General features: G+C 37.2%; 1 protein-coding gene across 9 annotated transcripts in view; it reads left to right on the forward strand.

Annotated features, from left to right (window-relative positions):
* Positions 1 to 18,453, forward strand: part of AGBL3 (ATP/GTP binding protein like 3) — an 85,280-nt gene that overhangs the window by 26,168 nt on the left and 40,659 nt on the right. For 5 of the 9 annotated variants that reach the window (XM_032483386.1, XM_032483377.1, XM_032483379.1 and 2 more), the window contains 5 exons: positions 602 to 764; positions 1,899 to 2,025; positions 2,989 to 3,089; positions 3,263 to 3,375; positions 4,090 to 4,156. In XM_032483386.1, coding sequence (XP_032339277.1) covers positions 602 to 764; positions 1,899 to 2,025; positions 2,989 to 3,089; positions 3,263 to 3,375; positions 4,090 to 4,156 — 571 coding nt within the window. Of the gene's footprint in view, positions 1 to 601; positions 765 to 1,898; positions 2,030 to 2,988; positions 3,090 to 3,262; positions 3,376 to 4,089; positions 4,157 to 18,453 lie in introns of those variants that run through there. The other 4 variants (XR_004321276.1, XR_004321277.1, XM_032483382.1 and 1 more) reach the window with 3 other exon arrangements.

Here is an 18,453-nt window from a genome sequence, read left to right on the forward strand (position 1 = left end):
TTTGAAGCATTCTCTATCCTTAATAAGACTTAATATCAAAAATATAAAAACTTAACCTAAAAACTTAACCTAGACAAGTGCCAAGTAAATGGTACCAATATTAAGTGCTATAGGAGTTCAAAAAAAGAAAAATTGATGGACTTGACTAGTTAGAGAGGAAGTGAGATGCGAGGTCAGTGTTGAGGGATGAGGGGTAGTATTTACGTTTACAAGTTTTGAGGAAAGAAGGTATTTTAGTCGGAAAGAATCTCTGTGAGAGCTAGTGGGCAAAGTTAGGAATGAGCTTTCTGTCTACAACAGAAAACAAAAAAGCAGAGGGATTCCTGTTGGAGAAAGTCTTGGGAGTAAGGTAAATTTTGTCCTTATAATGGAAGGCTAAACCATTCATATTTTACATTCAATTAATAGGAACTTATTGTAGGCGTTTAAAAATTATATATTAATCATAATATGCAGTATGGGTAAGAAGAGAAAGAAACTAAAAACTAGGATATCAAAAATTCTGTTTATTTGGATATTAGACTTGTAAATCCATAGTTAAAACCATAGAAGAAAAATGCAAAGGTAAAATATAGTAACTTGTCCTTTTTCTTCTTGGTAGATTGATGGAGAAACGAGAGGTTATTTTATATTGTGACCTTCATGGCCACAGTAAGAAAGAGAACATCTTCATGTATGGCTGTGACAGTAGTGGTAGGTGTAAAGCTTTATACCTACAGCAACGAATCTTTCCACTTATGCTGAGCAAAAATTGTCCAGATAAAGTAAGCACCTTTAAGATTTTTGTCTCCTTTACTACATGTTGCCCATGTGAGACAGAAGAATGGATAATCTTACTCAGTAAACTGCTTTTTTATTTAGTTATTTTGACTGGTTTATACAATTGACCATAAGAAAGCAACTATGTGAAATGTTTAGTTACCAATAATTGGAAATATGAAGGAAAAAATGCCCATTACTCACCACCATATACTTCATGATAAAAGACTTTTCCTCCTAAGGCCAGGAACAAGGCAAGGATATCCACTGTTACCCCTTCAATTCAGCCTTATACTGGAGGTCCTAACAAGTGCAGTAAGGCAAGAAAAAGAAATAAAAGGCAGACAGATTGGAAAATAGTGATGATGATGTGACTGGCTTCATAGAAAATCCAAAGCAATCCACAAAAAAACACCTAGAAGTACTGAGTTTAGCAATGTCATAGGATACAAGCTCAACCCACAAAAACCAAATGCATTTCTATATACTCACAAAGAACAACTAGAAACCAAATTTAAAACAGTGCCATTTACCATAGCTCCAAAATAAATGAAATACTTAATGACTGCAAGGGGACGGCAAAGGGGAGTCTTTAAGAAGTAATGAAATTGTTCTATATCCTGACACAAATCTATACATGTATGAAAGTTCAAAGAATGGAACACAAAGTCAATTTTTTAAATTATATGGTAAGTAAAATTTCAAAAACTCATTGTATATGCTGATGTTATAACAATCAGGAAAACTTTCAAGTTATCTTTCATATGAAAATAAAGCATCTTTATTCTATTCTGAAAATTAAACACTGATCTTGATTCCTAAGCATGTTTAGGCTCCTTCCTATAACCTTTTTAAAGTCAGCACTATCAAGAATTAACTGGTTTTGAATGATTATATTATATATAGATTAAAAGTAAAATGTTATTGCCAGAATTCAAATCTTTTGTTCTCAGAAATGTAAATATGTCATCCTTAAAATGAGTTCTTTCCATTGGTCATGAAATAAAAGTAGCTTCTGAAGCTTTAGAGAGAATTAACTGCTTTTGCACAACTAGGCATTCCATTTTCAACCCTACTTCCTAAGAAAGACATTGTGATTAGAAAAGCAGTGGGTCTCATTTTTATTTGCTTCTTTCCAGTTTTCATTCTCAGCTTGCAAGTTTAATATTCAGAAGAGCAAAGAGGGAACAGGAAGGGTGGTAATGTGGAAAATGGGAATCAGGAACAGCTTTACCATGGAGGCCACTTTTTGTGGATCTACTCTGGGTAAGATCAAGGATTCTCATTCATGACTGTCAGAGGTTTAAATCAGAGACATTTTTAATGTAAGCCTACTAGTGTAGACAACTGAATAGTGAGCACTTTCTTCCTGCTTGGATACATTCTAATATCAATTCTATAAATAGGATGAATAAACAGACTCCTACTATACGTATCTCTATCGCATCATTTTCCTTTGTTGAGAAGAGGAAGTTTTAGCATATGTGTAGAATACCTAAATGGTTGTTTCATAAACTAAGAATTTTTTTAAGGGGTTCCTACAAATGGCTATAATGATTGCAGGAAAAAGCAATGCTTATACTTAAAATACCAGGACAGAAATATTTTTAGTGGATTTGCAGTTTGTAAGGCAAAATAGACTGGGCTTTATTTTGTTTTTTGTCAATTTATATTTTAATTGGTTCCTTGAACTAAAAATAAAAGTTTGCTCTAGCTGCATTTAAGAAAGCTTTTAGTCACATCTAACATATCCTTAGAATGCTCCATATTAAGGTGACTGGCACATTATTAGAAAATGTATTAGCTCAAAGGAAAGTGTTAGAAATCATACATGTAACTTCTGGCTAGTTTTTAAAGCACCTTAAAATTGATATAACATTATTAATGATGATGAAAACATTAAAATATTTACCCAAGTTTTTCTCTGAGTAATTATTAGGGTGCTTATAACTGGTAACCAAGTATTCCATAACTTTCTTATTGAATTTTCTTCTGCTTTACAACATAGACGAATCTGTATTAAGTCACCTTTGGCCAAAATGGTGGAGAGGGAACGAGCGAAAGCAATATGCTATTAAATGACCTGCCCTAGCAGAAAATCCAAAGGGCAGAATATGGAATCATACCAGATGTGTTGGTTATACTCTCTGTTTTGCAACTTAGGCCTGCCCGCTAAGAAAAAATGTTTAACTCACCCTCAAGGATGGATAAACTTACTGATTTTTTTAGGTAATAAAAGAGGCACTCATTTCAACACAAAAGACTTGGAGTCAATGGGATATCATTTTTGTGATTCTCTCTTGGACTACTGTGATCCAGACCGAACTAAGGTAAGTAAAGTCCATTTGGTAATACATCAGACTCCAGCCTCTCATGTAATGTACCCTGCCTGTAGGCCTACAGTAGTTTATTCCTTTTTAATATCCTAAGGTCTGTAAGTATTCAGTTAGTTTAATTAGGAAACAGCTACTTTATAATTAACTCATTTATCATTTTCCCCTAGTATTATCAGTGCCTAAAAGAATTAGAAGAAATGGAAAAACATATAAACTTGGAAAAAGTTCTTGATGATTCAGATACTTCTCTGAAAGAAATTACATTGGATCTAGAATCCAGGTTAGTCAACATGGTAGAAGTAATGTAATTTGTTGTGCTGTTTTACTATGCCCTTTATAATAATACTAGGATATAATTGTTAGTCTGTACTGAAAATCCTGGCAATACATGGAGGAAAATTCTTCCCATGTTCTTTATTTTAGCCAGACCTCATCAAGACTTCATTTATTCACTTAATATTAATTGAGCACTTACTATGTTCTATACGTGAAAGACATACTCAAATTGTTTTTAATGCTGTCATTACCCACAGAGAACTGACACATTTATACAGATGCCATATAAATACTCTAAGTTAATGAATAACAAATGCAAAATTTAATGTGAAGGGAACGTTATTGGAAGAAGGAAGGTACTCATTTTAGTACAGTTCCTGTAGGAAAAGCAGAAATGTTTGATTCATCTTTATTTATAAATTTTCAAACTTTGAGTTAGTGCCCCTGCAACCTCCAGTGGTGACTAATAAGTCTGTTTGCAGATAGAGCATCATTCTGAACTCATTCTGTTTATATTTGATGAGTTCCAGTGAATTTGAGCCTTCTTCTAATACTCTTCTAGTGCCTAGAACTACTAAACATCTATACCACCTTGTAAATACTCTTCTTATAGTTAGAACTATTTCTAACATGCAATAAGATAATAAAGTAACAGTTGAAATTTTAAAGTACCACCAAAAGATTCTGTAAATTAAAATAATATATTACTTTTTTGTAGCAGCCGTGGCTCTGACAGTTCAGAATCCAACGACTCTCAGACTGATCTTCTCAAGTTAAGTTCTCAGGTATGATTGAAAATTTCTGCCTTTGATATGGATATGCTACATACGTACTCTTATTACTGTGACTAACAATCAGGGGGAAAAAGTTTACAGTTGTATAGTTACTATATGCCAGTAACTGTTATTTTCTTTTTTTTTTAACATTTTTTATTGATTTATAATCATTTTACAATGTTGTGTCAAATTCCAGTGTAGAGCACAATTTTTCAATTATACATGAACATATATATATTCATTGTCACATTCCTTTCTCTGTGAGCTACCATAAGATCTTGTATATATTTCCCTGTGCTATTCAGTTTAATCTTGTTTATCTATTCTACAATTTTGAAATCCCAGTCTGTCTCTTCCCACCCCTCACCCCCTTGGCAACCACAAGTCTATATTCTATGCTTATGAGTCTGTTTCTGTTCTGTATTTATGCTTTGGTTTTTTGTTTGTTTGTTTGTTTTTAGATTCCACATACGATTGATCTCATATGGTATTTTTCTTTCTCTTTCTGGCTTACTTAGAATGACATTCTCCAGGAGCATCCATGTTGGTGCAAATGGCGTTATGTTGTCGGTTTTTATGGCTGAGTAGTATTCCATTGTATAAATATACCACTTCTTCTTTATCCAGTCATCTGTTGATGGACATTTAGGCTGTTTCCATGTCTTGGCTACTGTAAATAGTGCTGCTATGAACATTGGGGTGCAGGTGTCATCCTGAAGTAGGGTTCCTTCTGGATATAAGCCCAGGAGCGGGATTCCTGGGTCATATGTTAAGTCTATTCCTAGTCTTTTGAGGAATCTGCATACTGTTTTCCACAGTGGCTGTACCAAACTGCATTCCCACCAGCAGTGTAGGAGGGTTCCCTTTTCTCCACAGCCTCTCCAGCATTTGTCATTTGTGGACTTTTGAATGATGGCCATTCTGACTGGTGTGAGGTGATACCTCATTGTAGTTTTGATTTGCACTTCTCTGATAATTAGTGATATTGAGCATTTTTTCATGTGTCTATTGATCATTTGTATGTCTTTCTTGGAGAATTGCTTGTTTAGGTCTTCTGCCCATTTTTGGGTTGGGTTGTTTATTTTCTTCTAATTGAGTCGTATGAGCTGCTTATATATTCTGGAGATCAAGCCTTTGTCGGTTTCATTTGCAAAAATTTTCTCCCATTCCGTAGGTTGTCTTTTTGTTTTACTTATGGTTTCCCCTGCTGTGCAGAAGCTTGTAAGTTTCATTAGGTCCCATTTGTTTATTCTTGCTTTTATTTATTCTAGGAGAAAATTTTTGAGATGTATGTTAGATAATGTTTTGCCTTTATTTTCCTCTAGGAGGTTTATTGTATCTTATCTTATGTTTAAGTCTTTGATCCATTTTGAGTTGATTTTTGTGTATGGTGTAAGGGAGTGTTCTAGCTTCATTGTTTTACATGCTGCTGTCCAGTTTTCCCAACACCATTTGCTGAAGAGACTGTCTTTATTCCATTGTATATTCTTGCCTCCTTTGTCGAAGATTAGTTGACCAAAAGTTTGTGGGTTCATTTCTGGGCTCTCTATTCTGTTCCATTGGTCTATATGTCTGTTTTGGTACCAATACCATGCTGTCTTGATGACTGTAGCTCTATAGTATTGTCTGAAGTCTGGGAGAGTTATTCCTCCAGCCTCTTTCTTTCTCTTCAGTAATGCTTTGGCAATTCTAGGTCTTTGATGGTTCCATATAAATTTTATTATGATTTGTTCTAGTTCTGTGAAATATGTCCTGGGTAATTGGATAGGGATTGCATTAAATCTGTAGATTGCCTTGGGCAGTGTGACCATTTTAACAATATTGATTCTTCCAATCCAAGAGCATGAAATATCTTTCCATTTTTTAAAGTCTTCTTTAATTTCCTTCAATGGTTTATAGTTTTCTATGTATAATTCTTTCACCTCCTTGGTTAGATTTATTCCCAGAGATTTTATTACTTTGGGTGCTATTTTAAAGGGGATTGTTTCTTTACTTTCTTCTTCTGTTGATTCATCGTTAGTGTAAAGAAATGCAACCGATTTTTGAACATTAATCCTGTAACCTACCTTGCTGAATTCTTCGATCAGCTCTAGTAGTTTTTGTGTGGACCTTTTAGGGTTTTCTATATATAGTAACATGTCATCGACATATAGTGACACTTTTACCTCTTCTTTTCCAATTTGTATCCCTTTTATTTCTCTCTCTTGCCTGATTGCTATGGCTAGGACTTCCAGGACTATGTTGAATAGGAGTGGTGATAGTGGGCATCCTTGTCTTGTCCCAGATTTTAGTGGGAAGCTTTTGAGTTTTTCACCATTGAGTACTATGCTGGCTGTAGGTTTGTCATATATAGCTTTTATTATGTTGAGATATGTTCTGTCTATACCCACTTTGGCGAGTGTTTTTATCATAAATGGGTGTTGAATTTTATCAAATGCTTTTTCTGCATCTATTGAGATGATCATGTGGTTTTTGTCCTTCCTCTTGTTGATGTGATGTATTACATTGATTTGCGTATGTTGAACCACCCTTGTGTCCCTGGGATGAACCCCACTTGGTCATGATGTATAATCTTTTTTATGTGTTGTTGGATTCTGTTTGCTAATATTTTGGTGAGGATTTTGGCATCTATGTTCATCAGTGATAGTGCCCTATAATTCTCTTTTTTGGTAGTGTCTTTGCCTGGTTTTGGTATCAGGGTGATGGTGGCTTCATAGAATGAGTTTGGGAGTATTCCCTCCTTTTCAATCATCTGGAATAGTTTGAGAAGGACTGGTATGAATTCTTCTTTGTATGTTTGGTAGAATTCCCCGGTGAAGCCGTCCGGTCCTGGACTTTTATTTGTAGGGAGGTTTTTAATTGCTATTTCTATTTCCTTTCTAGTGATCGGATTGTTCAAGTGGTCAGTTTCTTCTTGATTCAGTCTTGGTGGATTGTATGTTTCCAGAAACTTGTCCATCTCCTCTAGGTTATCCAGTTTGGTTCCATATAGTTTTTCATAATATTCTCGTATGATATTCTGTATTTCTATTTTATTTGTTGTAATTTCTCCATTTTCCTTTCTTATTTTGCTAATTTGTGCTCTTTTTTCTTCTTTGTGGGTTTTGCCAGAGGTTTGTCGATTTTAATTTACTTTTTCAAAAAACCAGCTTTTGGTTTGGTTGATTTTTTCTACGGTCTTGTTAATCTCTATTGTATTTATTTCCTCCCTAATCTTTATAATTTCCTTCCTTCTGCTGCCTTTTGGGGCTTTTTGTTCTTCTTTTTCTAATTCATTCAGCTGGTGGGTTAAATTGTTTATCTGAGATTGTTCTTCTTTTTTGAGGAAGGCCTGTATCGCTATAAACTTCCCTCTTAGCACTGCCTTTGCTGTGTCTCATAGATTTTGAGTGGTTGTGCTTTCATTGTCATTTGTCTCAAGGTATTTTTTAATTTCAGCTTTGATTTCCTCATAGACCCATTGTTTTTTTAATAACATATTGTTTAATCTCCATGCTTTCCTTTTTTTCTCCTTTGTTTCTCTGTTGTTGATTTCTAGTTTCATGGCACTGTGGTCAGTAAAGATGCTTGAGATAATTTCTATCTTCTTAACATTGTTGAGGTTTCCTTTGTGCCCAAGTACATGATCAATCCTGGAAAATGTTCCATGTGCACTTGAAAAGAATGTATATCCTATTTTGGGGGGGTGTAATGCTCTGAAAATATCCACCAAATCTAATTTTTCTATTGTATTATTTAATTTCTCTGTTGCCATATTTATTTTCTGTCTGGAAGATCTGTCTGGTGATGTTAATGCGGTGTTAAAAATCTCCAACTATGATTGTACTCCCATCAATATCCCCCTTTATCTCTGTTAGTAATTGTTCTATGTACTTAGGTGCTCCTATATTGGGTGCATATATATTAACGAGTGTAGTATCCTCATCTTACATCACTCCTTTAATCATTATAAAATGTCCTTCTTTATCTTTCTTTATGGCCTTTGTTTTAGAGTCTATTTTGTCTGAAATCATTACTGCAACACCTGATTTTTTGGCTTTTCCATTTGCATGGAATATCCTTTTCCATCCTTTCACTCTCAATCTATATGTGTCCTTCTCCCTAAAGTGGGTCTCTTGTATGCAGCATATTGAAGGTTCTTGCTTTATTATCCAGTCTGCCACTCTATGTCTTTTGACTGGAGCATTTAGTCCATTAACGTTTACAGTAATTAATGATAGATGTGTGTTTATTGCCATTTTGAACTTATCTTTGCAGTTGATTTCTTATTTCTTCTTTGTTCCTTTCTTCTTCCTTTTGTGGTTTGGTAATTTTCCTTTGTGTTATCATGGATTTTATTTAATTTTTGTGACTCCCTTGTAAGCTTTTGGCTTGTAGTTACCCTTTTTCGTAAACCTATTAGCCCATTACTATAACTGTTTTTATTAAACTGATAGTAACATGATCTCAAACCCATCCTACCAAGAACAAAAAATTTAAAAAAGAAAGAAAAAAAAATTCTATACTTCCCTGCCTCCCTCTCCCACTCTCAATGATTTGTATGTCTTCTTTTATAATTTCGTGTTTATTTTATTTGTAATTCATGAGTTATCACCTTTCCAGTTGTGAGTTTCTCATTTCTATAGCATCCTGCTGCTTTTCTATTTAGAGTAGACCTTTCAATATTTCTTTTAGCATGGGTTTAGTGTTGCTAAACTCCTGCAGCTTTTTCTTGTCTGTGAAATTCTTTATTTCTCCTTCTATCCTAAAGGATACCCTTGCTGGATAAAGTATCCTAGGCTGCATCTTTTTTTCATTCAGGACTTTGAATATATCTTGCTACTCCCTTCTGGCCTATAGTGTTTGGGTAGAGAAATCAGCTGAGAGCCTTATGAGGGTTCCCTTGTAACTTACTCTTTGCTTTCCTCTTGCTGCCTTTAGGATCATTTCTTTATCCTTGACTCTGGCCATCTTGATTATGATATGTCTTAGTGTGGGTCTATTTGGGTTCTTCCTGCTTGGGACCCTCTGAGCTTCCTGTACTTGGATATCTGATTCCTTCTTTAAGTTTGGGAAGTTTTCAGTCATGATTTCTTCAAAAACCTTTTCAATCCCCTTTGATCCTTCTTCCCCTTCTGGACCCCTATTATGCAAAGATTGGCACGCTTTATATTATCCCATAGGTCCCTTATGCTATTTTCATTTATTTTTATTTGTTTATCTTGTAGCTCTTCTGATTGGGTGCTTTCTGTTGTCCTGTCTTCTAGGTCACTAATTCATTTCTCTGCATTATCTAGTCGGCTTTGCAAAGCTTTTAGATCATCCCTCATCTCAGTTAGTGAGTTTACCCATTCTACTTGGCTCTTCTTTATAGCTTCAATTTCATTTTTGACATATTTTATATCTCCTAACACTCTCTCTTTTAGTTCCTTCAGCACTTTGATCACTCCTTTTTTGAAATCTTGATCTAGTAGGCTATTGATGTCTATTTCATTGATGTTCTTTCAGGGGATTTCTCTTGTTCTTTTAATTGGGAATGGTTTCTCTGCTTCTTCATCTTGCTCATACCTCTCTGGCACTGTGGTTTATGGAGTATCAGTTATCTATTGTGGTCCTTAAGGAGTTTATCTATCTAATGCCTATGTAGGAATAAGACTTAGGAAAAAAAGAAAAAAAGAGAGAGAGAAAGAATTTTAAAAGAAGGGAGAAAAAAAGGTTTGAAAACAGTGTATAATGAATGATAGAAGAGCAAGTTGAAGCAGAATAGCAGTCGGGTTGAGACATCCTTTTAAAACCTTTAAAAAAAGGGGAAAAGATGAAAAGATGTATTTGAAACCTGTGTATAATCAATAACTGGACATCAAAACCCAAGAAAAATAAAAATGAATTAAGAAGTAAAAATTAAGAGGGTAATAGAAAATAGAACAGGTAAAAACAGATTTAAAAAAAGGGGGGGAGGTCGGTGTTCTCCTGGAGACTGTGTGCTTTTAATGTGAAGTCTTTCTGTCTTCATCCTGTCTTGGAAGCTCAGCTTGCTATTTCCAGAGGCCCTCCATTGGCGCCCTCATCTGTGCTGCTCCCAGTGCCTGTCAGCAAGCAGATTGCACCTCCTCCCAACACTGGGTCAGGTGCAGCTCTCCTTTGCTGTGGGCGGGCCGGTCACTGCCCCTCTGGATGCCGCAGTCAGATGTTGCAGACTGGCCAGGTAGGAGGGCGGGTCGCGCCCCCTCCCAGCACTGTGGTCAGGGTTTGCGTTCCTGCCTGAAAGGCGGGGGGCCGCCCTCCCTCTCCCGGCGCCGGTCAGTCCACTGCTCTGTGCAGCTGCGCACTCTGCCTCTGGTTGGCACCCTGTAGGTGGGCTCGGGGAAGACCGAGGAACAGCCTTGTCCCTGCTCTGGGCCAGAACCCAGCTCCTTGTCTTGGCGGAGCAAGTTCTTTGAGAGACCAGGATGGAAGGATACTATTTGCCTCGGGCTGTAGACAAGCCTCCGTCTGGCCTTTGAGGCTGCTAAGCCCTTAGGTGCGGATGCAGGTTTCGCCCCTGCCCCCGCCTGGATGCTAAGCGCCGGAGGATATGGCGGCTGTGCCTGAGCCCCACCTCTCTTCCCCTGAAGACTTTCCATGGGTTTTCAGAGATGGGGGTATACACCCTTCCCCCCAGGGCACATCAGCCGTGATGTTTTATGGAGGGCCAAGGTTGTTCTGCCCTATGCACCCACAGCCATGGCACATAGCCCCCTACAGTCCCCTGGGGCTGCCTCAGTGCAGCCGCCCCCATCCTCCGCCCGGCTCGGGCAGCCTGGCCCTGTCCCCAGCTGCCGGCCTGCGTCTCAGGCTGGGTGTCGCGGGCACCCTCTGTGCCTGTTTAACTTCGTTCTGTCAGTCAAGGGCTGGTCTGTACAGATCCGAGCCTCAGAGGCTCCCCCTCCATCCCGCTGGCCTCTCCGTTGGAGAGGGGAGACCCAGCGAACGAGTGCCAGTCCTCCTTTGTTGCTCCCTCCCTGCGTCCTGCTCTGGTTTGCCTTTTCTTTTCTTTTTTCCTTTTCTCCTACCAGATTTTTGGCGTCTCTATCTTTTGAAGAGGGTGATGTTCTGTCGGAGTTCGGCAGGTGCTCTGGTTGGCTGAGTGTTTCTGTGGATGTGGGTCTTGGTGCATTTGTGGGAGAGGGTGAGCTACGAGCATCCTTCTACTCCGCCATCTTCTCTCTCCCTCGTTATTTTCTTATTGTGTACCTTATCTTATCAAGAACTTTCTAACCTTACGGTTTTTTAACACCCTTGCTTTATTGATGGGAACAATTAAGATCCAGAGAGACTAAATTACTTCTCAAAAGCCATACCACTTGTTAATGAGAGTTGGTAGCATAACATACATCACCTGACTGCTAACCCAATATTTACTTCTTTCATTAACAGCTATATTCTGAGTTCCAACTATGTACTAGAAATAGAGCAGTGAACAAAACAAGACAAAAATTCTTCCCTTTTAATAGCTTTTATTTTAGTTGGTAGAGATTTTTAAAAAATAATTAAAATATATTATGAGTTAGATGATGATAAGTGCCTAAGGAAGAAATCAGAGCAGGAGGGGGAATGAGTTTAGGAGTTTATTATGTACTGAATGTCTGTGCATACATTCGCCAAATACACATGGGAAACCCTAACTCCCAGCGTGACGGTATCAGGAGGTGACTCAGACAAGCTAAGACAGTACTCTATTGGAACATGTTAGAAAATGCTGCTACTGCCATAAAAGGGCTTTTACAGTGATTCTGGAGAGAGCTCAGAAAGAAAGGAGAGATATAAAGTAAGTTTCCATCTTAGAGAATACATAATTATGTTCAGAAAACTGTTAGAAATACTAATGAAGAGGTCTCAGAAATGAGGAACATGCTATTGGACAAGGGACAAAATGCAGCACTTACTATAAAATGGTAAAGGACTTGGCTGAATTGTGTTTGTGCTCTAGTGTTTTGTGGCAGGTAGAACTTGGGAGCGATAAAACTGTATATTTAGCTAAAGAGATTTCAAAGCAAAATGTTGAAGGAGTGGCTTGATTCCTCCTGACTGCTTATAGTTAAATGCAAGAAGAGAGAAACTGAAAAAGGAATTAAGAAAAAAGGAACCAAAATGTAAAAATTTGGAAAATTCTTAGCCTATGCATTTTACAATGAATGAGAATGTGTGTTGAGAAGAGAACAGTAGGGTGTATGTATAGAACCAGCCATTTGATAAGGAGATTAGTGTGGGTGTGAACACAGAACTAATCAGCCACCCAGGAGGAAAACTGCCAGTTTTAACTGAAGGGGACAGAGACAGGACAGAATAAAGGAAAGCTGTCAGACTTCTTGAATTTTATAGAGAACATGCAGTATTCTTCAAGACAAGTTTCTTTTTTTAATTGAAGTATAATTGATGTAAAATATTATATGTTACAGGTTTACAGAATAGTGATTCACAATTTTTAAAGGTTATACTCCATTTATAGTTATTATAAAATATTGGGTCTATTCCCCATGTTGTACAGTATATCCCTGTAGCTTATTCTATACATAATAGTTTGTGCCTATTAATCGCCTACCCCTGTATTGCCCCTCCCTTCCCTCTCTCCCCGGTAACCACTAGTTTGTTCTCTGTATCTGTTGAGTCTGTTTCTTTTTTGTCATATTCACTAATTTGTTGTATGTTTTTACACTCCACATATAAGTGATATCATTCAGTATTTCTCTGACTTATTCAGTATATTCAGTCTTTCTCTTTCTGACTTATTTCATGTAGCATAATACCCTCCAAGTCCATCCATGTTACTGCAAATGGCAAATTTTCATTCTTTTTTATGGCTGAGTAGTATTCCAGTGTGTGTGAGTATGTATGTGTGTGTGTGTGTGTATCACAGCTTCTTTATCCATTCATCTGTTAATGGACACTTGAGTTGCTTCCATTATCTTGGCAATTGTAAATAATGCTGCTATGAACATTAGGGTGCATGTATCTTTTCAAATTAGTGTTTTTGTTTTTGTTTTTTTCAGATTTATACCTGGGAGTGGAATTGCTGGGTCATATGGTAGTTCTATTTTTAGTTTTTTGAGAAACCTCCATACTGTTTTCCACAGTGGCTACACCAATTTACATTCCCCCCAACAGTGCACAAGAGCTTACTTTTCTCCACATCCATGCCATCGTTTGTTATTTGTGTTCTTTTTGAGGATAGCCATTCTAACAGGTGTGAGGTGTTATCTCGTTGTGGTTTTGATTTGCATTTCCCTGATGATTAGTGATGTTGAGCATCTTTTCATGTGCCTGTTGGCCATCTGCATTTCCTCTTTGGAAAAATTTCTATTCAGTTCTTCTACCCACTTTTTAATTTTTTTTTTATGTTAAATTGTATGAGCTGTTTATATATGTTGGATAATAACCCCTTATCAGTCATATCATTTGCAAATATTTTCTTCCATTCAGTAGGTTGTCTTTTTGTTGTGTTGATGGTTTCCTTTGCTGTGCAAAGGCTTTTAAGTTTAAATAGGTCTCAGTTGTTTATTTCTGCTTTGATTTCCTTTGCTTTAGGAGACAGATCCCCCAAAAATACTGCTGCAATTTATGTCAAAGAGTGTTCTTCCTGTGTTTTCCTCTAGAAGTTTTATGGTTTCTGGTCTTGTATTTAGGTCTTTAATCCATTTTGAGTTTATTTTTGTATATGGTGTTAGAGAATGTTCTAAAAATTTCATTCTTTTACATGTAGCTGTCCAGTTTCCCCAGCACCACTTGTTGAAAGGACTATTTTTTATCCATTGTATGTTCTTGCCTCTTTTGTCATAGATTAATTGACTGTAAGTGTATGGGTTCATTTCTAGGTTCTCTACTCTGTTCCATTGATCTGTGTGTCTGTTTTTGTGCCAGTACCATACTATTTTGATTACTGTAGCTTTGTAGTATAGTCTGAAGTTAGGGAGCGTGATTCTTAAGCTCTGTTCTTAAGACTGTTTCAGCTATTCAGGGTCTTTTGTGTTTCCATACAAATTTTAAAATTATTTGTTCTAGTTCTGTGAAAAATGCCATTGGTATTTTGATAGTGATTGCATTGAATCTGTGGATTGTTTTGGGTAGTATGTTCCTTTTAACAATATTAATTCTTCCAATCCAAGAACACAGTATATCATTCCATTGATTTGTGTTGTCAAGACAAGTTTTAAAGGCCCTGAAGGTGACTAACAGATCATCAGGGCTATTAACATCTAGGTAACAGGGCAGACAGCTTCTAACAGAGGCCATGGATACAGGCCATCTGGAGCTGTGAGCTATGGTGTGGGCCAGGGTCCTGACAGAAAGCCAGGCATGAGTAGCACCCTGCCAAGCTGTTGGAGTCATGTTGCCACCCCAGGGGTCCAAAAGGTAGAGCACTGGGGCAAAGAGGATTACTTGTGACCCTTAAGATCTCATTGTATCTGCCTTGCTAGGTTTTGAGCTTGCTTGAGACTCATCACCCCATCCTTCTTTCCTGTTTCTCCCTTTTGCAATGGAAACATCTATCCTATGCCTGTCCCACAATTGTATTTTGGAAGCACATACCTTGATTGGTTTCACGGGCTGACAGCTAGACAGGATGGATCATATTTTGAGTCTCACCTGTATCTGATTTAGATGATATTGAGATGAGACTTTGGAGTTGAGAGTTGATCCTGGAATGAGTTAAGACTTTGAGGATTGCTGGGATGAAATGAATGTATTTTGCATGTGAAAAGGACATGAATTTGGGGGGGCTCAGGAGTAGGATGCTATGGTCTGAATATTTCTGTCCTCCCGAAAGTCATATGTTGAAATTATAATGCTCAATATTATGGTACTAGAAGGTGGGGCATTTGGGAGGTGATCATGTCATGTTTGTTCCTATAGCACCTTATCAAATGTAGCTAGCAACAGTCAACTCATACTCTAAACTTTCTGCCTTAAAACTGTGTCCAATGACTCCGTTTTACTAAATGTATCACCTCTACAATAACGTGTCACTATTTTTCTAGCTTCCTATAACAGTTTCCATACCACCTGTTATTTAGTAACAAAGCCAATGACTGTCACATAGTTTAGGTTTTTATTAGGACAGCATCCTATTTCTAGGTGTCAATTCATGTTTTATTCATTAAAACAAAATTGTCAGAATCTCAGTAGCTTATAATAGCAAATTATCTGTTTCCTGCTCTTGGATCATCTATGGCTCTACTGGGCCAATCAGAGATCAGTTAAACTGATATCCAGACTGTGGGTTAGGTTTGGAACTATTCTATGGTTCTTCCTTCCCCCCAGATCAGCAGCCAGCCAGGGTATGTTCTGCTCATGGCAAATCACAAGAGTTCAGGAGGGCAAACCAAACCATGAAAGTATGCTTAAAGCCCCTGTTTATCCTTCCACTGGCTAATCAAGTCATATGTCCAGGTCCAACATCAATGGAATGGGGAAAGTGAAAATTTGGGAACAATTCAGGGGTATCTATTCTGAGGCCATGAGTACTAAAAGTGCTATAGCCATGATGAAGGAGCATGGCTGTTATCTTCTAGAAAGACCAAGGAGGCTAATTTGGATAGAGAAGATTGAACAAAGGACAGTGGTAAGAGATGAAGTGAGATAAGTGTTGGAAGTTGAGGGGGTAGGTCATGTAAAACCTGACTTAGGACTTCAGTTTTTACTCTGAGAATGGAAAGTTTTAATCAAACAGAGGAGTGACATGATCTGCTCTAAGTGTTAGTAAGGTTACTTTGGCTGTCATGTTGAAAGTAGAATGGTGAACCACAAGGGAGACCAATTAAGGGGCTATTGCAGTTATCCAGGCAAGAAAGGTGGTGGCTGGACCAAGGTGGTAGCAGCAGAGAAGATGAGAAGTGATTAGATTTTAGATATGTCTGACAGAGTCCAGAGAATTTGCTGATGGCTTGGCTATGAGTTTGAAAATAAAAAGGAGAGAAAGTGGTCTCCAGAATTCCAGGCCTGAGCAACTGAAGATTGGAACTTCCACTTACTGACACAGGGACTACAGCAAAGTAGTAAAATTGTTTTTCTTCTCTACCTACTAAGTCTTGTTCTGAAAGTGTGTATCAGGACTCCATCCACTGCAAGGAAAAAAAAAAACTCTTCCCCAAAAATGGCTTAGCTAAAGGGGATTGGTTGGATTAGTGAGGGACAAGGCTGGCTTTAGCCATGGCTTAAATAAGGGGCTCACAGGATATCACTAGGATTCAGAGGGGTTTTTTTCCCCCTCATTTGAATGTCACTTCTGCCTCTTGAGTGTTGGTTCCATTCTCAGACAGGCTCTGCTCTCTTGCTAGCAAAATTGCTATGGATTTTCAGCCTCACATTCTGACGGTGCTAAGTCTGGTAGATACCCTTCATTCTAGTAGCTTCCTCAAAACTACAGAGATTCTTTTTTTTTTTTTAACATCTTTTATTGATTTATAATCATTTTACAATGTTGTGTCAAATTCCAGTGTTCAGCACAATTTTTCAGTTATTCATGGACATATACACACTCATTGTCACATTTTTTTCTCTGTGAGTTATCATAACATTTTGTGTATATTTCCCTGTGCTATACAGTGTAGTCTATTCTACAATTTTGAAATCCCAGTATATCCCTTCCCACCCTCCACCCCCCCAGAGATTCTTTTTTTATTGTAAAATACGCATAACATTTACTGTCTTAACCATTTTTAAGTATACAGTTCAGTTCAACATTCACATTGTTGTACAACCATCACCACCATCCTATAACTTTTGTCATCTTATAAAACTGAAACACCATACCATTAATAACTCCCCATTCTCCGCTCCTGCAGCCCCTGGAAACCACCCTAATCCTTTCTTTCTCTATGATTTTCATTACGCTAAGTACCTCATGTAAGTGGAATCATGCAATATTTGTCTTTTTATGACTGGCTTATTTCACCTAGCATAATTTCCTCAAGGTTCATCCATGTTGTAGCATGTTGCAGAATTTCTTTCCCTTATAAGGCTGAAAAATATTCTATTGTACATGTATACCACATTTTGCTTATCCATTCAATGGACACTACAGTTGCATCCACATTTTAGCTCTTGTGTATAATGCTGCTATGAACACGACTGTACAAATATATCTTCAAGACCCTGCTTTTCATTCTGTTGAGTATGTACCCCAAAATGAAACTACTGGATCATATAATTCTGTTGTTAGTTTTTTGAGGAACCACCATACTGTTTTCCACAGTAGCTATACCATTTTACATTCCCACCAAAAGTGCATATGGATTCCAATTTCTGTACATGCCTGCAAGCACTTGTTATTTTATGCTTTGTCTTTTATAATTGGCATTCTAACAAGTGTGAGATGATATCTCATTGTGGCTTTGATTTGCATTTCTGTAATGATTAGTAATGTTGAGCAGCTTTCCATATGACTGTTGGCCATTCATCTCTCTTTGGAGAAAGGTCTATTCAAGTCCTTTCCCATTTTTGTATTGGTTTGTTTGGTTGTTGTTGTTGTTGTTGAGTTTTAGGAGTTCTCTATATATTCTGAATATGAATCCCTTATCAGGTATGTGATTTGCAAATATTTTCTCCTATTCTGTGTGTTGCCTTTTTACTCTGTGAAGTTTAATTTGTCTATTTTTTTTTAACTTCTGCCTTTAAATTTTCATGAAGTTCAGTTTGTTGGGTTTTTTCTAACCTCTGCCTAAATTTAGTGTCATATCCAAACTATCATTGACAAATCCAGTGTCATGAAGCTTTTGAATTATGTTTTCTTCTAAGATTTTTATTGTTTTAGATATTACATTTAGGTACTTGATCCATTTTGAGTTAATTTTTGTGTAAGGTGTTAGGTAATAGTCCAACTTCATTCTTTTGCAGTGGATATCCAGTTTTCCCAGCACCACTTTTGAAAAGACTGTCTTTTCCCCATTGAATATGTTGGCACCCTTATCAAAAATCATTTGACCGTATATGCAAAGATTCATTCATGGGCTGTCTATTCTAGTCTGTTGGTCAGTATGTCTGTCTTTATGCCAGTACCACACTGTTTTGGTTACTGTAGCTGTGTAGTAAGTTTTGAAATCAGAAAGTGTGAGCCCTCCAGTTTTGTTCTTTTTCAAGACTATTTTGGCATTCAGGGTTCCTTGAGATTCCATGTGAATTTTAGAATGAATTTTTCTATTTCTGCAAAAAATGTCATTGCAATTTTGCTAACAAAAAGCAAAATTAAATCCATAGATTGCTCTGGGTAGTACTGACATTTTAATAATTTAAAGTCTTCTGATCCATGAACAAGGGATGTGTTTCTATTTATGTCTTCTTTAATTTCTTTT

Source organism: Camelus ferus, chromosome 7 (assembly GCF_009834535.1).
Source record: "Camelus ferus isolate YT-003-E chromosome 7, BCGSAC_Cfer_1.0, whole genome shotgun sequence".
NCBI classification, from domain to species: domain Eukaryota; kingdom Metazoa; phylum Chordata; class Mammalia; order Artiodactyla; family Camelidae; genus Camelus; species Camelus ferus.